We start from the raw sequence: 18,106 nt of genomic DNA on the forward strand, positions 1-18,106 counted from the left end.
TATTTTTATTGAGATAAAATTAACGCAACATAAAAATGACCATTTTAAAGGAAACAGGTCAGTGACATTTAGAACATTCACAATGTTGGGAAACTGCCACCTTTATCTAATTCCAAACCATTTTTATAATCCCAAAATAAACCCCCAGACCCAGTAAGCAGTTCTTCCCCCGTCACTGTATCCCAGCTCCTAATAACCAATCCATGTTTCTGTCTTTTTGAATTCTGGATATTTCGTATAAATGGAATCATACAATATTCATCCTTTTACATCTGGCTTCTTTCACTTAGTAAAATGATTTCAAGGTTCATCTACTTTGTCACATGTATCAATATTTCATCCCTTTTTGTGGCTGAATAATATTCCATTGTAAAAACTAGGATGATGGAATCTGCTCCCATCACTTCATGGCAAATAGATGGAGAAACAATGGAACCACTGAGAGACTTTATTTTCTTGGGCTCCAAAATCACTACAGGTGGTGACTGCAGCCATGAAATTAAAAGACGCTTGCTCCTTGGAAGAAAAGCTATTACCAACCTCAGTTCAGTTCAGTTCAGTCACTCAGTTGTGTCTGACTCTTTGCAACCCCATGAGTCACAGTACGCCAGGCCTCCCTGTCCATCACCAACACCCAGAGTTCACTCAAACTCATGTCCATCGAGTCAGTGATGCCATCCAGCCATCTCATCCTCTGTCGTCTCTTTCTCCTCCTGCCCCCAATCCCTCCCAGCAACAGGGTCTTTTCCAATAAGTCAACTCATTGCATGAGGTGGCCAAAGTATTTGAGTTTCAGCTTTAGCATCAGTCCTTCCAATGAACACCCAGGACTGATCTCCTTTAGGATGGACTGGTTGGATCTCCTTGCAGTCCAAGGGACTCTCAAGAGTCTTTTCCAACACCACAGTTCAAAAGCATCAATTCTTTGGCGCTCAGCTTTCTTCACAGTCCAACTCTCACATCAATACATGACCACTGGAAAAACCATAGCCTTGACTTGACGGACTTTTGTTGGCAAAGTAATATCTCTGCTTTTCAATATACTATCTAGGTTGGTCATAACCTTCCTTACAAGGAGTAAGCGTCTTTTAATTTCATGGCTGCAATGACCAACCTAGACAGTGTATTAAAAAGCAGAGACATTACTTTGCTGACAGAGGTCTATATAGGCAAAATTATGGTTTTTCCAGTAGTCATATATGGATGTAAGAGTTGGACCATAAAGAAAGCTGAGCACCAAAGACTTGATGCTTTTGAACTGTGGTGTTGGAGAAGATTCTTGAGAGTCGCTTGGACTGCAAGGAGATCAAACTGGGTCAATCCTAAAGGAAATCAATCCTGAGTACTCATTGAAAGGGTTGATGCTGACGCTGAAGCTCAAATACTCTGACCACGTGATGCAAAGAGCCGACTCATTGGAAAAGACCCTGATGCTGGGAAAGATTGAAGGCAGAAGGAGAAGGGGACAACAGAGGATGAGATAGTTGGATGGCATCACCAACTCAAGGACATGAGTTTGAGCAAGCTCTGGGAGATGGTGAAGGACAGGGAAGCCTGGCATGCTGAGTCCATGGGGTCACAAAGAGTTAGACACAAGTTAGTGACTGAACAACAACAATCTTTCCTCCACTTCCCTGAAACACAGAGAGGCCAGATTCATCCTGGAGAGGTGGGGATTCTCTGGAATCCCAGCTGGATCCCGGAACACAGGAGGGTTGTGGAGCTTGAGATATAAGTCACTGAAACATTCTCTAACCCGACGACCATGTCAAGAGCAGAATTCCCTTTGTAGCAGGTGAGGATGGTTTGTGTTGTACTGAGTCACCTACCACACTCATGGGCTCATTTTAGCTCACAAACGTGGAACCTGAGGCTTCCTTTTGCCATCTGGGGGCTAGCTGCAGCTCTCCAGAGTTCGTGCTAGATGGCATCCTCTCTCCATAGAGGAGAGGAACGACAGAGAAGTGGAAGGAGTGCTCCAACCTGCCGGGTTCCTGTGCAAGCTCATGTCAATGGCAGGGAACCCACGCCTTTTCTCCTACCGGAGGAAACTGAGCTGGTCCAAATTATAGACTATACTCTATTTTACATATTTGTCAAAAAAACAAACTGTGCAAAGCATTATATATTTTAAACTCCACTGATCTGATCTGATCTGATTTGTTAGATTCTCTTTAGCATATAACCGACTAGCTAAGACTTTTAGTAAGGGAGCAAGAATGCCCTCCTTTTTATTGGGTCAATTAAATTTTCACCTACCCACAGTGGCCTGAGGACAGTCAAAGCGTATATCAAAGTCTCAGAGATAATTAGGCTCAGAGTCTTTGGAGTCAGAGAAAGTTTATGTTATTGCAGCATTAAGGTCGAAATTGCCGGAGCCCTCTCATCCATGAGTCATCCGGCTTTAAAGGCTCCTAACACTGAATTTAATTCAACTCACCTTTTTCTCTTTAAAAAGCAATTCTACCTTTGTTGTCAAGATTTTATCCCCATTTCCAGGGTAGGCTACCACGCTCAAACAAATGACCTGCCTGATAGATGCTAATCATAAAAAGACCATCAGTGATGGCTTGGATTCTTTCCTCATCCATACTAACAGAAAATCATAGGCTTTTAAACAGATTACTAGGAAAGAGTCTGTTTTTCCTCCTTCCTCTCAGAATTAATTTTTATGCTTTCACTGTGTAATTTCCTTACCAATTTGAGCATTTTTCCGTCATGTAAATCTATCTGATTGCTTGGCATGGAATCAAACAAAAAATGCCCATTTTGGGGGAGAGGGTAAATAGCTTGTATTTTATTCAAGTCTGTAAAGTGAATTGAAATTGGTCTGCTTAGTCTTCCTTAAAATTGTGTGATTGCCTTAACTCCTAGGCGGATTGCTGGAGACAGCTGGATTTGAGGATGGAGGTACAGGCAGAAGGTGAAATCATCCCAGGGACTGACTGGCTTTTTAAACTGACCTCTCTGACCAGGAGGCCAGACTCCCCTACGTTTCCTTTTTAATCTCTGATCGGGCAGTGATGAAGACATTTTGAGAGTTAACTAGCGCAGAATAACTAGCACCCCAGAGGCCTAGGTTGGGCTGTGTCTTGGCATGTGCTCTGAGTCAGCAAATACTGCCCAATACTATGTATAAGGTACTTACTAGGTTCTACAGAGAATGGAATCAAAAGATGAAAAAGACACATTTCAGGCCTTTGAGTAGGGAAGGCAGTTGATTGTTGTTGTTTAATTGCTAAGTAGTGTCCAACTCGTTGCAATCCCAATGGACTGTAACCCTCCAGGCTCCTCTGTCCATGGGATTTCCCAGGTAAAAATACTGGAGTGGGTTGCCATTTCCTTCTCCAGGGGATCTTCCTGACCCAGGGATCGAATTCAGGTCTCCTGCTTGGCAGGCAGATTCTTGACCGCTGAACTATTGGGGAAGCCCTCAGGGAAGGCAGGCACTCACCTAAAAAACTAGCCTTGCTATGGCTCATCAGTTGACCTAATTCTCCCAGGCTCAGTTTCCTTTGGGCTTCCCTGGTGGCTCAGACAGTAAAGAATTTGCCTGCAATATGGGAGACTAGGGTTCAATGCCTGGGTCAGGAAGATCCCCTGGAGAAGGGAATGGCAACTCACTCCAGTACTCTTGCCTGGAAAATCCCATGGACAGAGGAGCCTGGTGGGCTATAGTCCATGGGGTTGCAGAGTCAGACATGACTGAGTGACTAACATTTTCAGTTTCCTTTACAATGGAGACAACAAGTTTGTAACAATTCAGGGCCTAAGTCTACTATGGGAACCCTCCCAACAGAACACAGCATCAGGAGGGGGACCTTTCTTTCTCACTAAAGGTCATGCTAAACTGCTTCAGTTTGAGGAACGTGGAGATCACTTGTGGCTGGAATCTTATTTCTGAACTTGCAGTCGAGACCCCGACAGATGACCCGGTAAAGTCTTGTTACAAAGCTGAGCATTTGGATGTCTACAGGCCATGATTATCTGGCAGCACTGAGGTGAAGCCTTCAGACAGATTTATACGATCAGCCAGTTTATCTTGAAACTGAAGGCTGTTACTGTCCCATGTGTTGCTTGGAGGTCAGGTTTTTCGAAAGTGTGGTATTTCTACTACTACTCACATTTTAAAAATGTTTTGGTTAGGATAATAGAAGTTTTTTTTTCTTTTCAAGCAACTTGACTTTAAAGAAAAATACTAAGTAAAGGGAAGAAGAGTTGTGGTCTACAATATTGCAAAGTGTTTTTTTTCTTAATTAATTTATTTAGAGCTTCCTAAGTTGTCTGGTGGTTAAGAATCTGTCTTGCAATGCAGAGAACACCAGTTCGATCCCTGGTCCAGGAAGGTCCCACATGCCACAGGGCAACTAAGCCCATGAGCCACAGCTACTGAAGCCCAAACACCTAGGGCCCATGCTCTGCAACAAGAGAAACCAATGAAAGGAGAGACCCACACACCACAAGTAGAGAGTGGCCCCCACTCTCTGCAAACAGAGAAAGCAAAGAAGACTCAGCACAGCCAAAAATCAAAAAATAAAACATTAAAAAAAATTTATTGACTTATTTTTGGCTGCGTTGGGTTTTCCTTGCTTTTCAGCAGCTTTCTCTAGTTGCGGTGAGTGAGGGCTACTCTTCACTGTGGTGCAAGGGCTTCTTACCGCCATGGACTCTCTTGTTTCAGGGCACAGGCTCTAGGAGTGTGGGCTCAGTAGTTGTGGTGCAGGGGCTTAGTTGCCCCAAGGCCTGTGGAATCTTCCCGGAGCAGGGATTGAGTCTGTGTCCCCTGCAGCGGCAGGTGGATTCTTATCCACTGTACCACCAGGGAAGTCCACAAAGTTTTTAATGTCAGAGTTGGTCACCACTGGGTCCATCGATGAAGGGAGTTCTCAGAGAGGTGGGAACGTAACAGGAAACCTCCTTCATGCCTCCAGGCCCACTGTCAGCTCTCATTTCTCCTCTCGGATTCTTCCTAAGTCCCTGAAATCACTTCCTCTCTGCTTCCAAAGTCCTTTGTGTCTGTGTCCACAGTGACTCTTATTCCGTTTTATCTCAGTGGTTTTCCTCCCAGTTTGCTAGTCTTCCTAGCGGTAGACTCTCCTGGGAAATCACTTTGGTATTCCCTGCTGTGCTTGGCACATAAAGGTAAACTTTGAAGAAAGAGAAAAAAAATGGGAGAATGAAAGCCCTGTCTCTCCAGCTGTTTCCTGATGTTTAGAAAGCAGTGACACGAGGAGAGGGAAGGAAACTCCAGCTCCAGCACTGCTCAGAAAGCCAATTTGATTATTCAAGCAAAAGCAATCCATGTTTTAGGACAAAGATAGGTTTGTAACTTTCAGAATAGTTCATTTCAATTTATAAGAGCTCTAACCAAGCAGCTTTATTCACACAATACAGGTGCTGACTGAAGAATGGGAAGATTCCCGGTTTATTCCGCATTTCTGGCCCAGCTGACCCTGAGTGGATTGGGAAGTCAGTATTTGTCTTTGGTGTATTCCCATCCCTCCCCAAATTGCCTGCTCTCCATTTGGATTTCCATTCTTGCTCTCTGCCAACGAGATTCCCAACTTACCTGTTGATATTTAATAGACTAATCTTCCTGAATCAAACCCATTTTTCAAGAGGACTATGAGTCATTAATGCATTTAATGGGAAGGAATGAAGTTATAATGTTGGCGTTATGATCTGGAATGGAAACCTCCCCCCTCCCCTTAATCACTTAGCCAACTGCCTACTTTGCTTTCTTACAATACAGTTTAAGTTTACTCTGGGAGCCAAACAAAACAACTGCAACCCAGTTCAGTACGTTGCTAGCCAGAAATTAAGTGCATAGACTCTGAGTCTGATTGCTAGGTTCAAATCGGTAGGTCTTCTGTAGGTTTTCTTCTTATTAGTTGTATGACTTTGGGCAAGTTATAAAATGTCTCCTAACCTGGTGACTTTATCTATAAATGCAGCTTTGTGTTCTACCTCATTTGGATGTTGTATTCAGTGAAATTAACCATGTAAAGTCTTTTGCTGGGGGGGGGGGCGGTATCTTTTTTTGTGGGTACAAAGCTAGTAGAGGTGATGGAATTCCAGTGGAGCTATTCCAAATCCTGAAAGATGATGCTGTGAAAGTGCTGCACTCAATATGCCAGCAAATTTGTAAGACTCAGCAGTGGCCACAGGATTGGAAAAGGTCAGTTTTCATTCCAATCCCAAAGAAAGGCAATGCCAAAGAATGCTCAAACTACCGCACAATTGCACTCATCTCACACGCTAGTAAAGTAATGCTCAAAATTCTCCAAGGCAGGCTTCAGCAATATGCGAACTGTGAACTTCCTGAGGTTCAAGCTGGTTTTAGAAAAGGCAGAGGAACCAGAGATCAAATTGCCAACATCTGCTGGATCATAGAAAAAGCAAGAGAGTTCCAGAAAAACATCTATTTCTGCTTTATTGACTATGCCAAAGCCTTTGACTGTGTGGATCACAATAAACTGTGGAAAATTCTTCAAGAGATGGGAATACCAGACCACTTGATCTACCTCTTGAGAAATTTGTATGCAGGTCAGGAAGCAACAGTTAGAACTGGACATGGAACAACAGACTGGTTCCAAATAGGAAAAGGAGTACGTCAAGGCTGTATATTGTCACCCTGTTTATTTCACTTATATGCAGAGTACATCATGAGAAACGCTGGACTGGAAGAAACACAAGCTGGAATCAAGATTGCCGGGAGAAATATCAATAACGTCAGATATGCAGATGATACTACCCTTATGGCAGAAAGTGAAGAGGAATTCAAAAGCCTCTTGATGAAAGTAAAAGTGGAGAGTGAAAAAGTTGGCTGAAAGCTCAACATTCAGAAAACAAAGATCATGGCATCCGGTCCCACCACTTCATGGGAAATAGATGGGGAAACAGTGGAAACAGTGTCAGACTTTATTTTTCTGGGCTCCAAAATCACTACAGATGGTGACTACAGCCATGAAATTAAAAGACCCCCACTCCTTGGAAGGAAAGTTATGACCAACCTAGATAGCATATTAAAAAGCAGAGAGATTACTTTGCCAACAAAGGTCCATCTAGTCAAGGCTATGGTTTTTCCTGTGGTCATGTATGGATGTGAGAGTTGGACTGTGAAGAAGGCTGAGCGCCGAAGAATTGATGCTTTTGAACTGTGGTGTTGGAGAAGACTCTTGAGAGTCCCTTGGACTGCAAGGAGATCCAACCAGTCCATCCTAAAGGAGATCAGCCCTGGGATTTCTTTGGAAGGAATGATGCTAAAGCTGAAACTCCAGTACTTTGGCCACCTCATACGAAGAGTTGACTCATTGGAAAAGACTCTGATGCTGGGAGGGATTGGGGGCAGGAGGAGAAGGGGACGACAGAGGATGAGATGGCTGGATGGTATCACTGACTCGATGGACGTAAGTCTGAGTGAACTCCAGGAGTTGGTGATGGACAGGGAGGCCTGGCGTGCTGCGATTCATGGGGTCGCAAAGAGTCGGACACGACTGAGCGACTGATCTGATCTGATCTGATCTGAGCATCTTCCTGTGATGGTTGTTCAATAGCTAATTGCGATTTTGGTGCTCTCGCAGGACATGAGCGCACGTCCTTCTACTCTGCCTTGAACTGGAAGCAGGGAGCCCTTTAGTTGCTTTTGTCAGTCAAATAAGTCAAGTTTGGACTGGATCAGGCCTTAGGCTACCCGCAAGGGGCAAAATGCCTACTGCAGTTGGTGAACTCTAGGTGGCGCTAGTGGTAAACAACCCGGCTGCCAGTTCAGAAGACAGGAGACTAGGGTTCCATACCTGGATGGCGAAGATCCCCTGGAGAAGGGCAGGGCAACTCACTCCAGTATCCTTGCCTGGAGACTCCCACGGACAGTGGAGCCTGGCGGGCTACGTTAGGGTTCATAGAGTCGCAAACTTTCGGATATTAGTGAAGCGACTTAGTACTCACATGCACGAGATGCTGCCAGCTCTGATTCTCTGTCTCTCTGAGAGTCTCTTCGATTGTAAGTCAGGGCTTTCATTGTTAAATAGGTGGCTATGTAGCCAAGACCAAGCCTGGGGTGCTTAGAATAGTAATGCCTAGAGTGAGAGATGCCTAAGAAATCATCTGCTCAGCTCCCTGCCTTTTGAAAGGCAAACTGATATTCCCCCCACTTCGCAGACAAGTGAGGTCCAGGAAGACCCACTGACCCAAATCCAGACACTAGGGAGTGGTGATGATGGATACACTCCATCAGGAAACAAAACAGTCCAGAGCTGTTAGATCAGCGACCACCCTAGTTTCCAAGGCCTGAAAAGTCTATTAATTTCTTTATATTCTCCAATGCATAGTAATTGTTCGTTTCTGTCTGCACCTCCCTGCCACTTCCTGGCAGCCCTTGGGGGTGGAAGGTTTCCTCTTTTTGGACAGAGAAGGCCCAGAGCCGGCTTCCGGACGGATATCCGGCCCGCAGGGTGCGCAAAAGGCAAAGATCTCACTGTTTTTTGGGGGTCAGCCCGCCCCTCTCCCAGATAGGAGGACACTTGTCGCAGATCCGGGGTGTCCCACCGCCCGTTTCCCCGGGGCGAGGCCTTCGGAGGCAGCAAGGAGGCGACGCCGAGCGCAGATCTGGGGCCCGACGTTCTGAGCATACAGTGGAAAGGCACTAAGAGCCCCAAGATGAATAAGCCTGGACTTGGAAAACGAATGTCCAACACAGACTTGGTGCTGTTAACTTACTCATGTTTCTGACCCCGGCGATTCCGTCTGCATTTTTATTAATATGAATCAGTTTGGGTTGGAATGAAGATTCTTGATTCGCGGCCCCGCGTGGTGGAAGGCAGGTTATTAGCAGAACCGGTCCGCATCCCACGCCGGGATCCCCGGAGTCGCAGACGGGTGTCCCGGGGCGCAGAGAGGGCCGGGGGTGGACCCGTTGTCCGCGTGGCCCCGCCGCGGCGCTTCCACCCCGCGGCCGCCGAGGGGCGCTCAGGCTGCGCGGGTACCGATGCTGCCGCCAGCGCCGAGTCGCCGCCGACTCGCGGATCCCCCTTCGCGCCCTCGGACGAGAAACAAAGTACACCTTTGTCATCCACCGAACGCGTGTGCGACGGCAGCACCTCGGCCGGCCGCCGCGTGCGGGGCCCGCGGGCGCGCCTGGCCGCCTTTGGGCTGCAGCCCCCTGCCCGCGTGGGCTTGGCGTGCCCCGGAGGAAGCCGGGCTGCAGGCCCGGGCTGCAGGTCCGGCCAGCCTGACCGCCCTTCCACCCCGAGCACGCCACGCGGGGGGCCAGAACCGGCACCGGCTCCTGCCCGGACGCAGCGCCTCGCCCCGCCCTCGCCGTGGCCAGTGCACTTCGCTTTCCGGGCATTCGGCAGGGCGGGAAGCGGGCGAGCGGGACGACCCCTCCTCCCCGGGCACGGATGTGCGAGAACGGGCCCCAGGACTGGAGTGGGTGTGGGCGGGGGGCTTCAGCTCCGCCGAGCCGCCTTTGACTCCCTCGCTGCACGCCCCCAACGCCTTCCCTCCGAAGGCACGTCCCGGGGCGGTTCTCGGATTCCCGCAGCCGCGCGCCAGTCCCGGCCCTAGCCCAGCGCGCGGGGCCGAACTACAAGTCCCAGCAGGCCCCGCGCCGCGAGGGCCGGAGCGGGAGGCGTGGTTCGGCCCAGAGCCTGCGCAGTGCGGCCGCCCCGAGCCTGCGAGTACCACACCCCCGGGACGGACAGAGGGGAGGCAGAAGCATCCGAAGCATTAAAGCATCCGCGGGAGCCCGAGGGGAGGAGAATGGAGTGACAGAGCAGCGCGCAGGGTGGGGGGTGGGGGGGAAACTGTTGAGGGAGGGGGGGAGGGGGGACACAGAGGGAGGAAGAAGCGGCGGCGGCGGCTCCTCTTTGCAGAGGTGGAAACTCCGAGGGATAAGAGCAAAGAATAATGCGGTAGGCTAGGCGGGCTGCTCGCTCCCGGCTCCGGCAAGCAGCGGCAGCAGCCCGAGCAGCGGCAGCAGCAGCAGCGGCAGCACCGTCAGGCGCTGACAGCCCCGCCGGCCGGCTCCCTCGCTGACCGCCGACTGTCAATGGAGCTGGAAAACATCGTGGCCAACACGGTCTTGCTGAAAGCCAGGGAAGGTAAGAGACAGGGCGGGTGCGTGCCTGGCGCCTTCGCCACGAGCCGGGGTATCGGGCGGGTGCGGGATGCCCGCAGTGAGTTTGGTCGGGAGCAGGGCACCTCGGAGAGTGCTCGGCAAACGCTTCACGGTTCCTGCCCTTGTGCTCGGGGAACCTGGACTTGGGCATAGAAGGGGAAACGTCACGTCGAGGTTGCAAGGATTAGGATGCTAAAACAGATCCCCTAGTTTCCAGCTCTAACCTTACCGTGCCGTGCCTTCTCGGCAGCTGTTGAAAGGTCAGTTGGAAAGGCGTTCATTCAGGAAGAGATGGGCAAACATGCAAAATCAAACAGCTTTTCCGAGTTGGCCCGGGATGGTTCTGTGAGTGAATTCGTGTGTGTGTGTATGTGTGTGTGTGTGTTGGGGGTGGAGGGGCGCCGGCTGAGTTGATGTAGGTTATTGCTGGAAACCATCCGCTGGGAATGTTTCTTAGGGAAATCCCGTCGTGTGGAAGGAAGCCTTTTAAAGGCAAAGTAAGATGTTGAGAAATAAGCCTGTTCACATAACGAGAGGATGGCTGTGCAAATCATGTAGAAAAGAATTCATGATTTCAGGGGTGGTTTTTTCCCCCATTGAGGAGGGAGAGAGATAAGTGGATTTTGGGGGGGGGGGGGTTGGCTTAATTTAAAAAAGAAAGGTAAGTGTGCCAGTGCTTAGATGTGTTTTGGATGCAAATCATTAGATTTTCTGCATTAGGTTGGCAGGAAATACCGTCTAAATGGAGTGGGTAAGAAGCTAAGTCGAGACTATAAACGCACTTTTTGACTCTTCTTGAGATGGAGAGAGGGAGAGGGTGAGAGAGAAAGTGGCCCAGAAACTTAAGATGCTTCCTAAAATGATTCCGTGCGGGTAAGCATACATATTTAGGAACACCTGGAATTTATGTAACATTTCTTTTGCCAAGATTTGAGCTCTGGGTGCAGCCTTTTTATGAAAAGGGAAGTGGTTTTCCCTTTCATGGGAGGAGGCTTTATTTGACACCCAAGGTCGAATGCAGTCTCGGTAAGGTCTTGACTTCAGAAGAGTACAAGGCGAGCAGTCCACGAAAACGCCCTATTTACTTCTTAATATTTTTCATTCACACACTTTGATGAATGAAGGAAGACTTTGCTGGCCAGCAGTAAAACGGTTCATGTTTATCCAGCCGATTCCATCACCTTGTGGCACTGTACACGGTGTGTGAGTAGGTGATGCACAACTCAACAACTCATGTAATTTCAGCTTCGTTTGTCTCCAAAGCACCAGCCTGGAACGTTTGCTTCGGAAACTCCAGCCGAGTTTGAAATGTGCAGGTCTGTTCTTCCCATTGCCCAGCTTTGGTGTGAACAGATTTTTAACAGAGGCTGTTCCTGGTGACTTCAGTTTATAAAGCCCGAGTATTTTCTTTTTTCCTAACCCAAAATTTTTAGCAAATTGGGCCAAGAGGCTCGTGGGCTGTCTCCTGAACAGAGCAGTGAGTCCTGGAGGGGGAAAAAGCGGAGAAAACAGCCCCCGGCTCACAGCCTTTGCAGCCGCCACCTAGTGGTGGAATATGGTTGTACACCCGTGGGCTCGGGGGCTGGGAAAGTTTTCCCTCTCCATTCTGAAATTTTTTCCTGGGAAATCATTGGATGTGACGATACTGGAGGCTTTGCAAGTTTCACTGGTTTCTCCTGTTGCCCGGGGAATTCTGCTGCCTACATTTGCTGCTCTACACACTTATTTGCCTAGAGCTTGCTTTTTTTTTTTTTCTCCTTAGCATTTGATTGCTTCTTTTAAAATGTTTTGCTTGGAGTGGGCAGAGTATTATTAATTTTCTCCCCCAGTTTGGTCTCCCCAGATTTTTTCACTGAAATGAATGCACGGCTTAGTAATTTTGTCTGTCAGGTTAACAAATTGGTTTTTTTAGAGCCTTGGAAAAGAGAGCTACAGTCTGGAGGCTTATATGGAATGACCGAATTACAGTGATTAAAAAGTTCTCAAGAATGTGCCTTTTACTTCCTTTTCCTTTTAAAGTCTTTTCAATTTCTCTTTGAGAGTTTGGTAGTCATCTCAGGGTGAGAAAATAGCTCCTGAAATTCCTTTGAAATGGAGGGGGCCTTCCCCGTAAGAATACGGAGAAACTGACACCTGAATGAGAAAAACTAATTACTTACGTGGAAATTTCATTTTGAAATCTGCATTTCTCCCCCTGTTTCTCTTTTATGTCTAAAGAGAATCCATGATTTTAAGTGCTTCCACTTTCTTCTCACTGGGTCTATTAAAGATTTGAGCGCATATATTCTAATTACTGTAGACGCTTTTAGAAATAAAAGCAATTTATTTTTCTCTTCTCAGTTCTTACATAGTTGAAGTCATTCTTTTCAGTTAAATAATTCTCCTAGTAACCACATTACCCGCATATTCAGAAATGAAAGTTCTAGTCAGTATAATGAAAGCTCTAACATAAAATTTGTTGTATCTTTAAAAATCTGAATTGTTTACAATGTTTAAAACCACTTCTTCCTTGAAGATTATTGTGAGTGGTTATAAATGAGAAATATGGTTTGTGAAGGCGAAATTTAATTGAGTTCAGTTAACAAAATACATTGTAAACAATTTAAAATGTGGCTTTCAAGTAAAAGTCACATTTGTCCCAAACAATAGAGAACCAGGCCTTGAAGAAAGACAGACACACTTTGCAAATGCTATAAATTTGGAGTTGTCTATGTTGGTGGGTTATTTGGGGACCTATCTTTTGTTATTATTATGCATTCTCAAAGGCAGATGTCTTCTAAATTCATTGTAAGTTAAAATTCTTACCATAATAATACTTTTATAAAGTGGAAAAATGACTACAGCAATAAGATAGAAAATCTGTAAGTAAATTAAAGTGGTTCATCATTAATAATTTGAAAACATTGGAATCAGTTTGCACCTTTGTGACTGTTTTTTGAAATAAGATGGAGATCTGGGTTCAAAATTTTAAACCACCCAAATGTATTTTGTTCTGGACTCAAGAGAGCATCAACTTGATCATTCTTAGGAACTTTAGATTACTCTGCTAAAAATGGGTGCTTAAGGGTGAAAAAAGAAAAGAAGTTGAGACTGAATTCATGCCAATTTATGGAAATGAGCTAAGTGATTAAGCATTTAATGAAAAGAAACCCAAGACTAATTCTATCTATCTATTTACATTTCAGAATCTCAGAAAATTGGCAAGCACACTAGTGCTGAAATCATAGTAGTGAGAAAGACTTTGCAGACCCTTTGTGTGTTTCCTTTTGATTTTATTGTTGCAGTAAAGGTTTTTGTCATATTCTAGTGTTTTGCCTCACTTCTTTGAACGGTGGTGAGAAGAAATTTTGTAAGGTCCCACCCTTCCTTTCTTCCCAGGGCAGTAGTAGCCATATTTGATCAATAAAGAGGACAGAGGGGGAGTATCGATCACATTTTCCTGAGCATGGTACTAGCAGGCACGACTACAGGAACTGAGAAGTCAGAAACGTCATGATTTTTGCCCTTGGTCAGGATGTCGAAAATCAGAACGTGCAAGAACCTTTCACTCACATATCTCTGTAAATTTGTTGGCCTGGATCTTCCCAATGATTAAGATTGGGGACCTGGAAACAGGTGACCGCAGAGGCTGGGAAGGGCAGGGGAGGGGAGGGGATTTGCATGCAGCCAGCCTGCTGGGACAGACTCAGCATTCCATGGCAAGGCTGAAAGCCCTTCCCTCTTTTCCTTGCACCCCTAGTTCATGATGACAAAACTGAAATATCGTTATTAGAACACTGGAATGTCTCTGAAGCCTGCAGCCGTTTTAACTGTTATCGGCAGGCGTACTTAATCCACCCCCGTGGCTGCTTCTGCCCTAAAGCTTCTCCGCACAGAAGAGCAGCAGTTTTTGCATCCTGAGCTCCGGCAGCTCATCATGTGTTAAAGCTGCTGGGCCTATTAAGTACAATGCCATCATTAAACAAAACTGCCTTTTACTTTTTCTGAGTTTCTTTTCAGTACTGACAACTTGGATGTGGAGAAACCAAAAGCAAATGGTTTCAGAGGCCTTGCCTTCTTACAGAAAGGTTTCAAATGATGCTTTTAATTAATCTAGGTGCCGGTTTTTAAAACCATCAGATAAATGCCCTCAAGACTCTCATCTTTCAATAGCTTAGTTGCTGCTTGTCAGATTCTAAACTCCAGAAAGCTTGATTCTTCCACTCCCCAGACTAATCCTTGTTTAAATTATGTCTTCAGCAGCCATAACTCTTGTAGTGGCTTGCTAAATGATACCCTTTGGGTGTGGGCCGAAGACTTCAAAAACATCGGAGTGAATTTCAGGAAAGAGCTCAGTGCAGGACCAAATTGACCTTTACCAAGGGCCATTCAACCCAGACCTGGGAACTCAGAGTCTTCTAATGAAATGGTTTCAGGACTTCGGTCAATATTTAAAGTTAATAATTTGATGCCGGTATATTTGTGGCTTATGGTAAAGCATTATAATATCTTGACATTTTTGAAATAAGTCTTACGGTTACAAAAAAAATCTTACTACAACAGATCATACAATTCTAGGTGAAACGTGAGAAGATGATAGAAAGTGACTAAAAACAGGTGACACACAGAAAAGGAAAGGGAATTTCTTCAGTCTTACAACCGCTAGCCCCCACACCTCACTTCAAAATAGAATAGTGAAGATAAAGGGTTTTAAGATGTGATTTTTAAATGATTAAAAATAGATTATGTGGGCTTAAATAATAGGAATGATTTTTACTTTGAAACACATGCTGTTACATTTCAGTGGAAGATTTTATTTTAAAATATCCTAAATATTGAGAAGATTTTAATCCATAAAGCTTCTTAAAATTTTATCTTTGGGGGATAAAGACAATATTGTTGTATTTAATACCATCCAGACAGTGGGGGAAACACCCCATTTGGTATAAATCACGCTTACTTTTTTTTTTTTAAGCAAAAATTCTTTATTATCATCAAATATTCGAAGTTATTCATGGTACCTTTTAAAGAGAAAGCAGTTCTGTCCTGTCTAGACTTCTGTCCTGTCTAGACTACACAAAACAAGACAGTTTCTTGTTTTGTGAAAACCATTTTTTAATTGTCTTTTGAAATTCTTACAAGGCTCAAATCATTCATTCATTCATTCAGCCTTTAATTGTTGAAGGACCCTGTGGGAGGTGACATTTTGGGTGTTAGCCTTGGAGAGGTGTGGCTGGAGGTGGGTAAAGAGATGGAATTGGACATCATCTTTAACTTCTTAGGCTTTTAACCTGATAAATCAGATTTGAGTAGAACCTGATTTTTCCTACAAGGAGCTGAAGCTGATTGTGGTATAACCTGCTTAGCTGGAAACTGTTGACTCTGCTGTGCCTAGAGCTTGGACACTAGCCTGTGGGACCAAAACATGACTTAAGGATAACTCAGAGGTCATTTTTGAGGGATAGGCTGGAATCTGGAAGACAACTGCTAATTTTCCAAGACGGGTGTTTTTATGAAGGTGTTTTTTGCAGTTCCTGCAAATGGAAACCACTTAAGACAATCGCAAGAGGTCCCTTTGGTTGTGGGTGAGAAGATCCAAGAAGAAACTGGTGTGCAGAGGTATCTTCCGGGCAAGACCTCGGTGGTCTTCCTGGGGCAGCAGCTGGGCGGAACCAGTGGGCCACCATTCTGGAGGAAAGATGGTGGGGGCCGCCTTCCTTTGGATTTTTCTTGGGATTTCTTGGGCTTGAGCACGTCCTCTGGTAGAGCCTGTCACCTGGAATAACCTGAAAATGTTCAAGTGTCTGTCTAGTCCTCTGAATATGCATGTGGCTGTTTATATTTAAATTAATTAAAGTGAGGGACTTCCCTGGTGGCCCAGTGGGTAAGACTTGGAGCTCCCAATGCAAGGGGCCCCCGGTTCGATTCTTGGTCCGGGAACTCGATCCTATGTGCCAAAAGGGCCCGAGTGCTGCAACTAAGACCTGGCACAGCCAAAAAAAAATTTTTTTCAATTAATTAAAGTGAACTATTCCGTTCCATAAGCGTGCCAGCCACATTTCAAGTGCTCAGAAGTCCCAAGGGGCTGGTGGCTACTGGATGGTGTGGAAGTGGAGTATCCCCGGCTCTGCAGAAAGTTCCTGGGACGTCACTTCTAGGCTTCTACACACATTGAGTTAAATAAGGGTGAGAACCTCATAACTTCTGACATGAAAATTGGGAGAACATAAGGGAGGGGGCAGGGGGAAGGAGGCGAGAAACAGGAGGGGCTGGGGGATTGGAGATTAGGACTGAGTCCTAATCAGAGAAAAACGCAGTTCAAGGACAATCATAAACATTGGTGGTAGTAATAAGCCACTCATATTTCTCACCTTCCCCACCTTTTTTTTGTATCTTTTTGGGAAATTGGCCTCGATTGAGCAACTGACTGTCCTGATTCAAATTAAGGGTGTATTACAGGCTTCCCAGGTGGTGCTAGTGGTAAAGAACCTGCCTGCCAATTCAGGAGACTTATATAAGAGTCGCGGGTTCGATCCCTGGGTTGGGAAGATCCCTTGGAGGACAGCATGGCAACCCACTCCAGTATTCTTTTTTTTTTTAATTTAAATTTATTTATTTTAATTGGAGGCTAATTACTTTACCATATTGTATTGGTTCTGCCACACATCAACATGAATCCGCCAGGGGCATACACGTGTTCCCCATTCTGAACCCACTCCAGTATGCTTGCCTGGAGAATCCCATGGACAGAGGAGCCTGGCAGGCTAGTCCATAGGGTCACACAGAGTTGGACATGACTGAAGCAACTTAGCATGCATGCAGATATACATTATTAATTTAAAAAAAAGTTGTGTATACAGTAAATCCACAGAAAGAAGGAAAAAAAAAAAACCCGCTTTCTGTTTACTTCAGAAAAGGTGGTCTAAAATGAACAGGACAATTGATAAAAACAATTTTAAGAGTTTCCATTTCTTTTGAACAGAACAGATTGCAAGAAGATCATGGAGAAAGATGTCAAAAACACACTGTTCTTGTATCCACTTTAAAATGATTTCTCTTTAAAAACTTTTCCTGTGAGATTTGAAACATTTTAACAACGCTGTTAGAACACACTTAGAAAGCAGCATGATTATTTGAAACAATAAAACAGCTCGCTGCTGTTCTTGGGGTCAGAAGCAAAGAATAGCTATCTGAAGTTGTGCCAAAGAGTCAACTGGTAACCTCCTCCTGACAGAAGTCAGTAATAAATTAGGCTAATTTCCACAGGGCCTGTTTTGTCTCTAAGAATCTGTAGCCTGTGGAGTATCAGTTTTTTTTTTTTTTTTTAAGGCAGTGATGAACTAAACCTCAAAGGCCAACTTCTGGGACCTGTGCAGAAAGTAAAAGAAACAGATAAAGAGATACGAACATTCCTGGGTTGGGAAGCGGCCGCAGAGGCCCACGGGGTGGCCAGGGCCTGGGCTGCCCCAAGGCTTCTCAGGGGGTTTCCTCATCTGTTCTCCACTTTCCAGAATAGAAATCAGCCCTGCTTATCAGATGGGGAAAGTGAGACGGAAGAAAAGGACCCGCTTGTCCAACGTTACTTGAAATGTGGACTCTTCTGAAGAAGCCCCCCAAAATCCTTTAACATTCCCAAAGAAATCTTTCCCTTCCCTTATAATCATATTAATATAAGCCCCAAACTCCCACAGAAACCAAAAATCCCCAAACCAAACCCACTTCTCAGGGCGGTATGGTTTCTAAATGTAAATGCTCTGAGGTTGCCATTGTGGGCAAGAAAGAGTCTCTAACAGATTTCCTGGGGAAAGGGGCAAAAAAAGAAATGGGAATCTAACTGCCCTGCCAGACCTTGATTTCAGCTAAACTGAGAGCAGTTGGAAGATGTAATTCCTACTAGGCTCTGAATGACTACCATAAGGTGAGTCCTCACAGTCAGCATTTCCATTTTAAAAGTAGAACTGTTGGGACTTACCCAGTGGTCCAGCAGTTAAGACTCCATGCGCCCAA

At 45.5% G+C, this 18,106-nt stretch overlaps 1 protein-coding gene across 2 annotated transcripts in view; it reads left to right on the forward strand.

The window, feature by feature from the left end:
* The first annotated feature begins 9,807 nt into the window (after positions 1–9,807).
* GRK5 (G protein-coupled receptor kinase 5) overlaps positions 9,808–18,106 on the forward strand; it is a 224,515-nt gene continuing 216,216 nt past the window's right edge. For both annotated transcript variants that reach the window (XM_006048446.4, XM_025273993.3), the window contains exon 1: positions 9,808–10,103. In XM_006048446.4, coding sequence (XP_006048508.1) covers positions 10,052–10,103 — 52 coding nt within the window. In that variant the 5' untranslated portion in view covers positions 9,808–10,051. The remainder of the gene's footprint in view (positions 10,104–18,106) is intronic.

Source organism: Bubalus bubalis, chromosome 23, assembly GCF_019923935.1.
Source record: "Bubalus bubalis isolate 160015118507 breed Murrah chromosome 23, NDDB_SH_1, whole genome shotgun sequence".
NCBI lineage: Eukaryota > Metazoa > Chordata > Mammalia > Artiodactyla > Bovidae > Bubalus > Bubalus bubalis.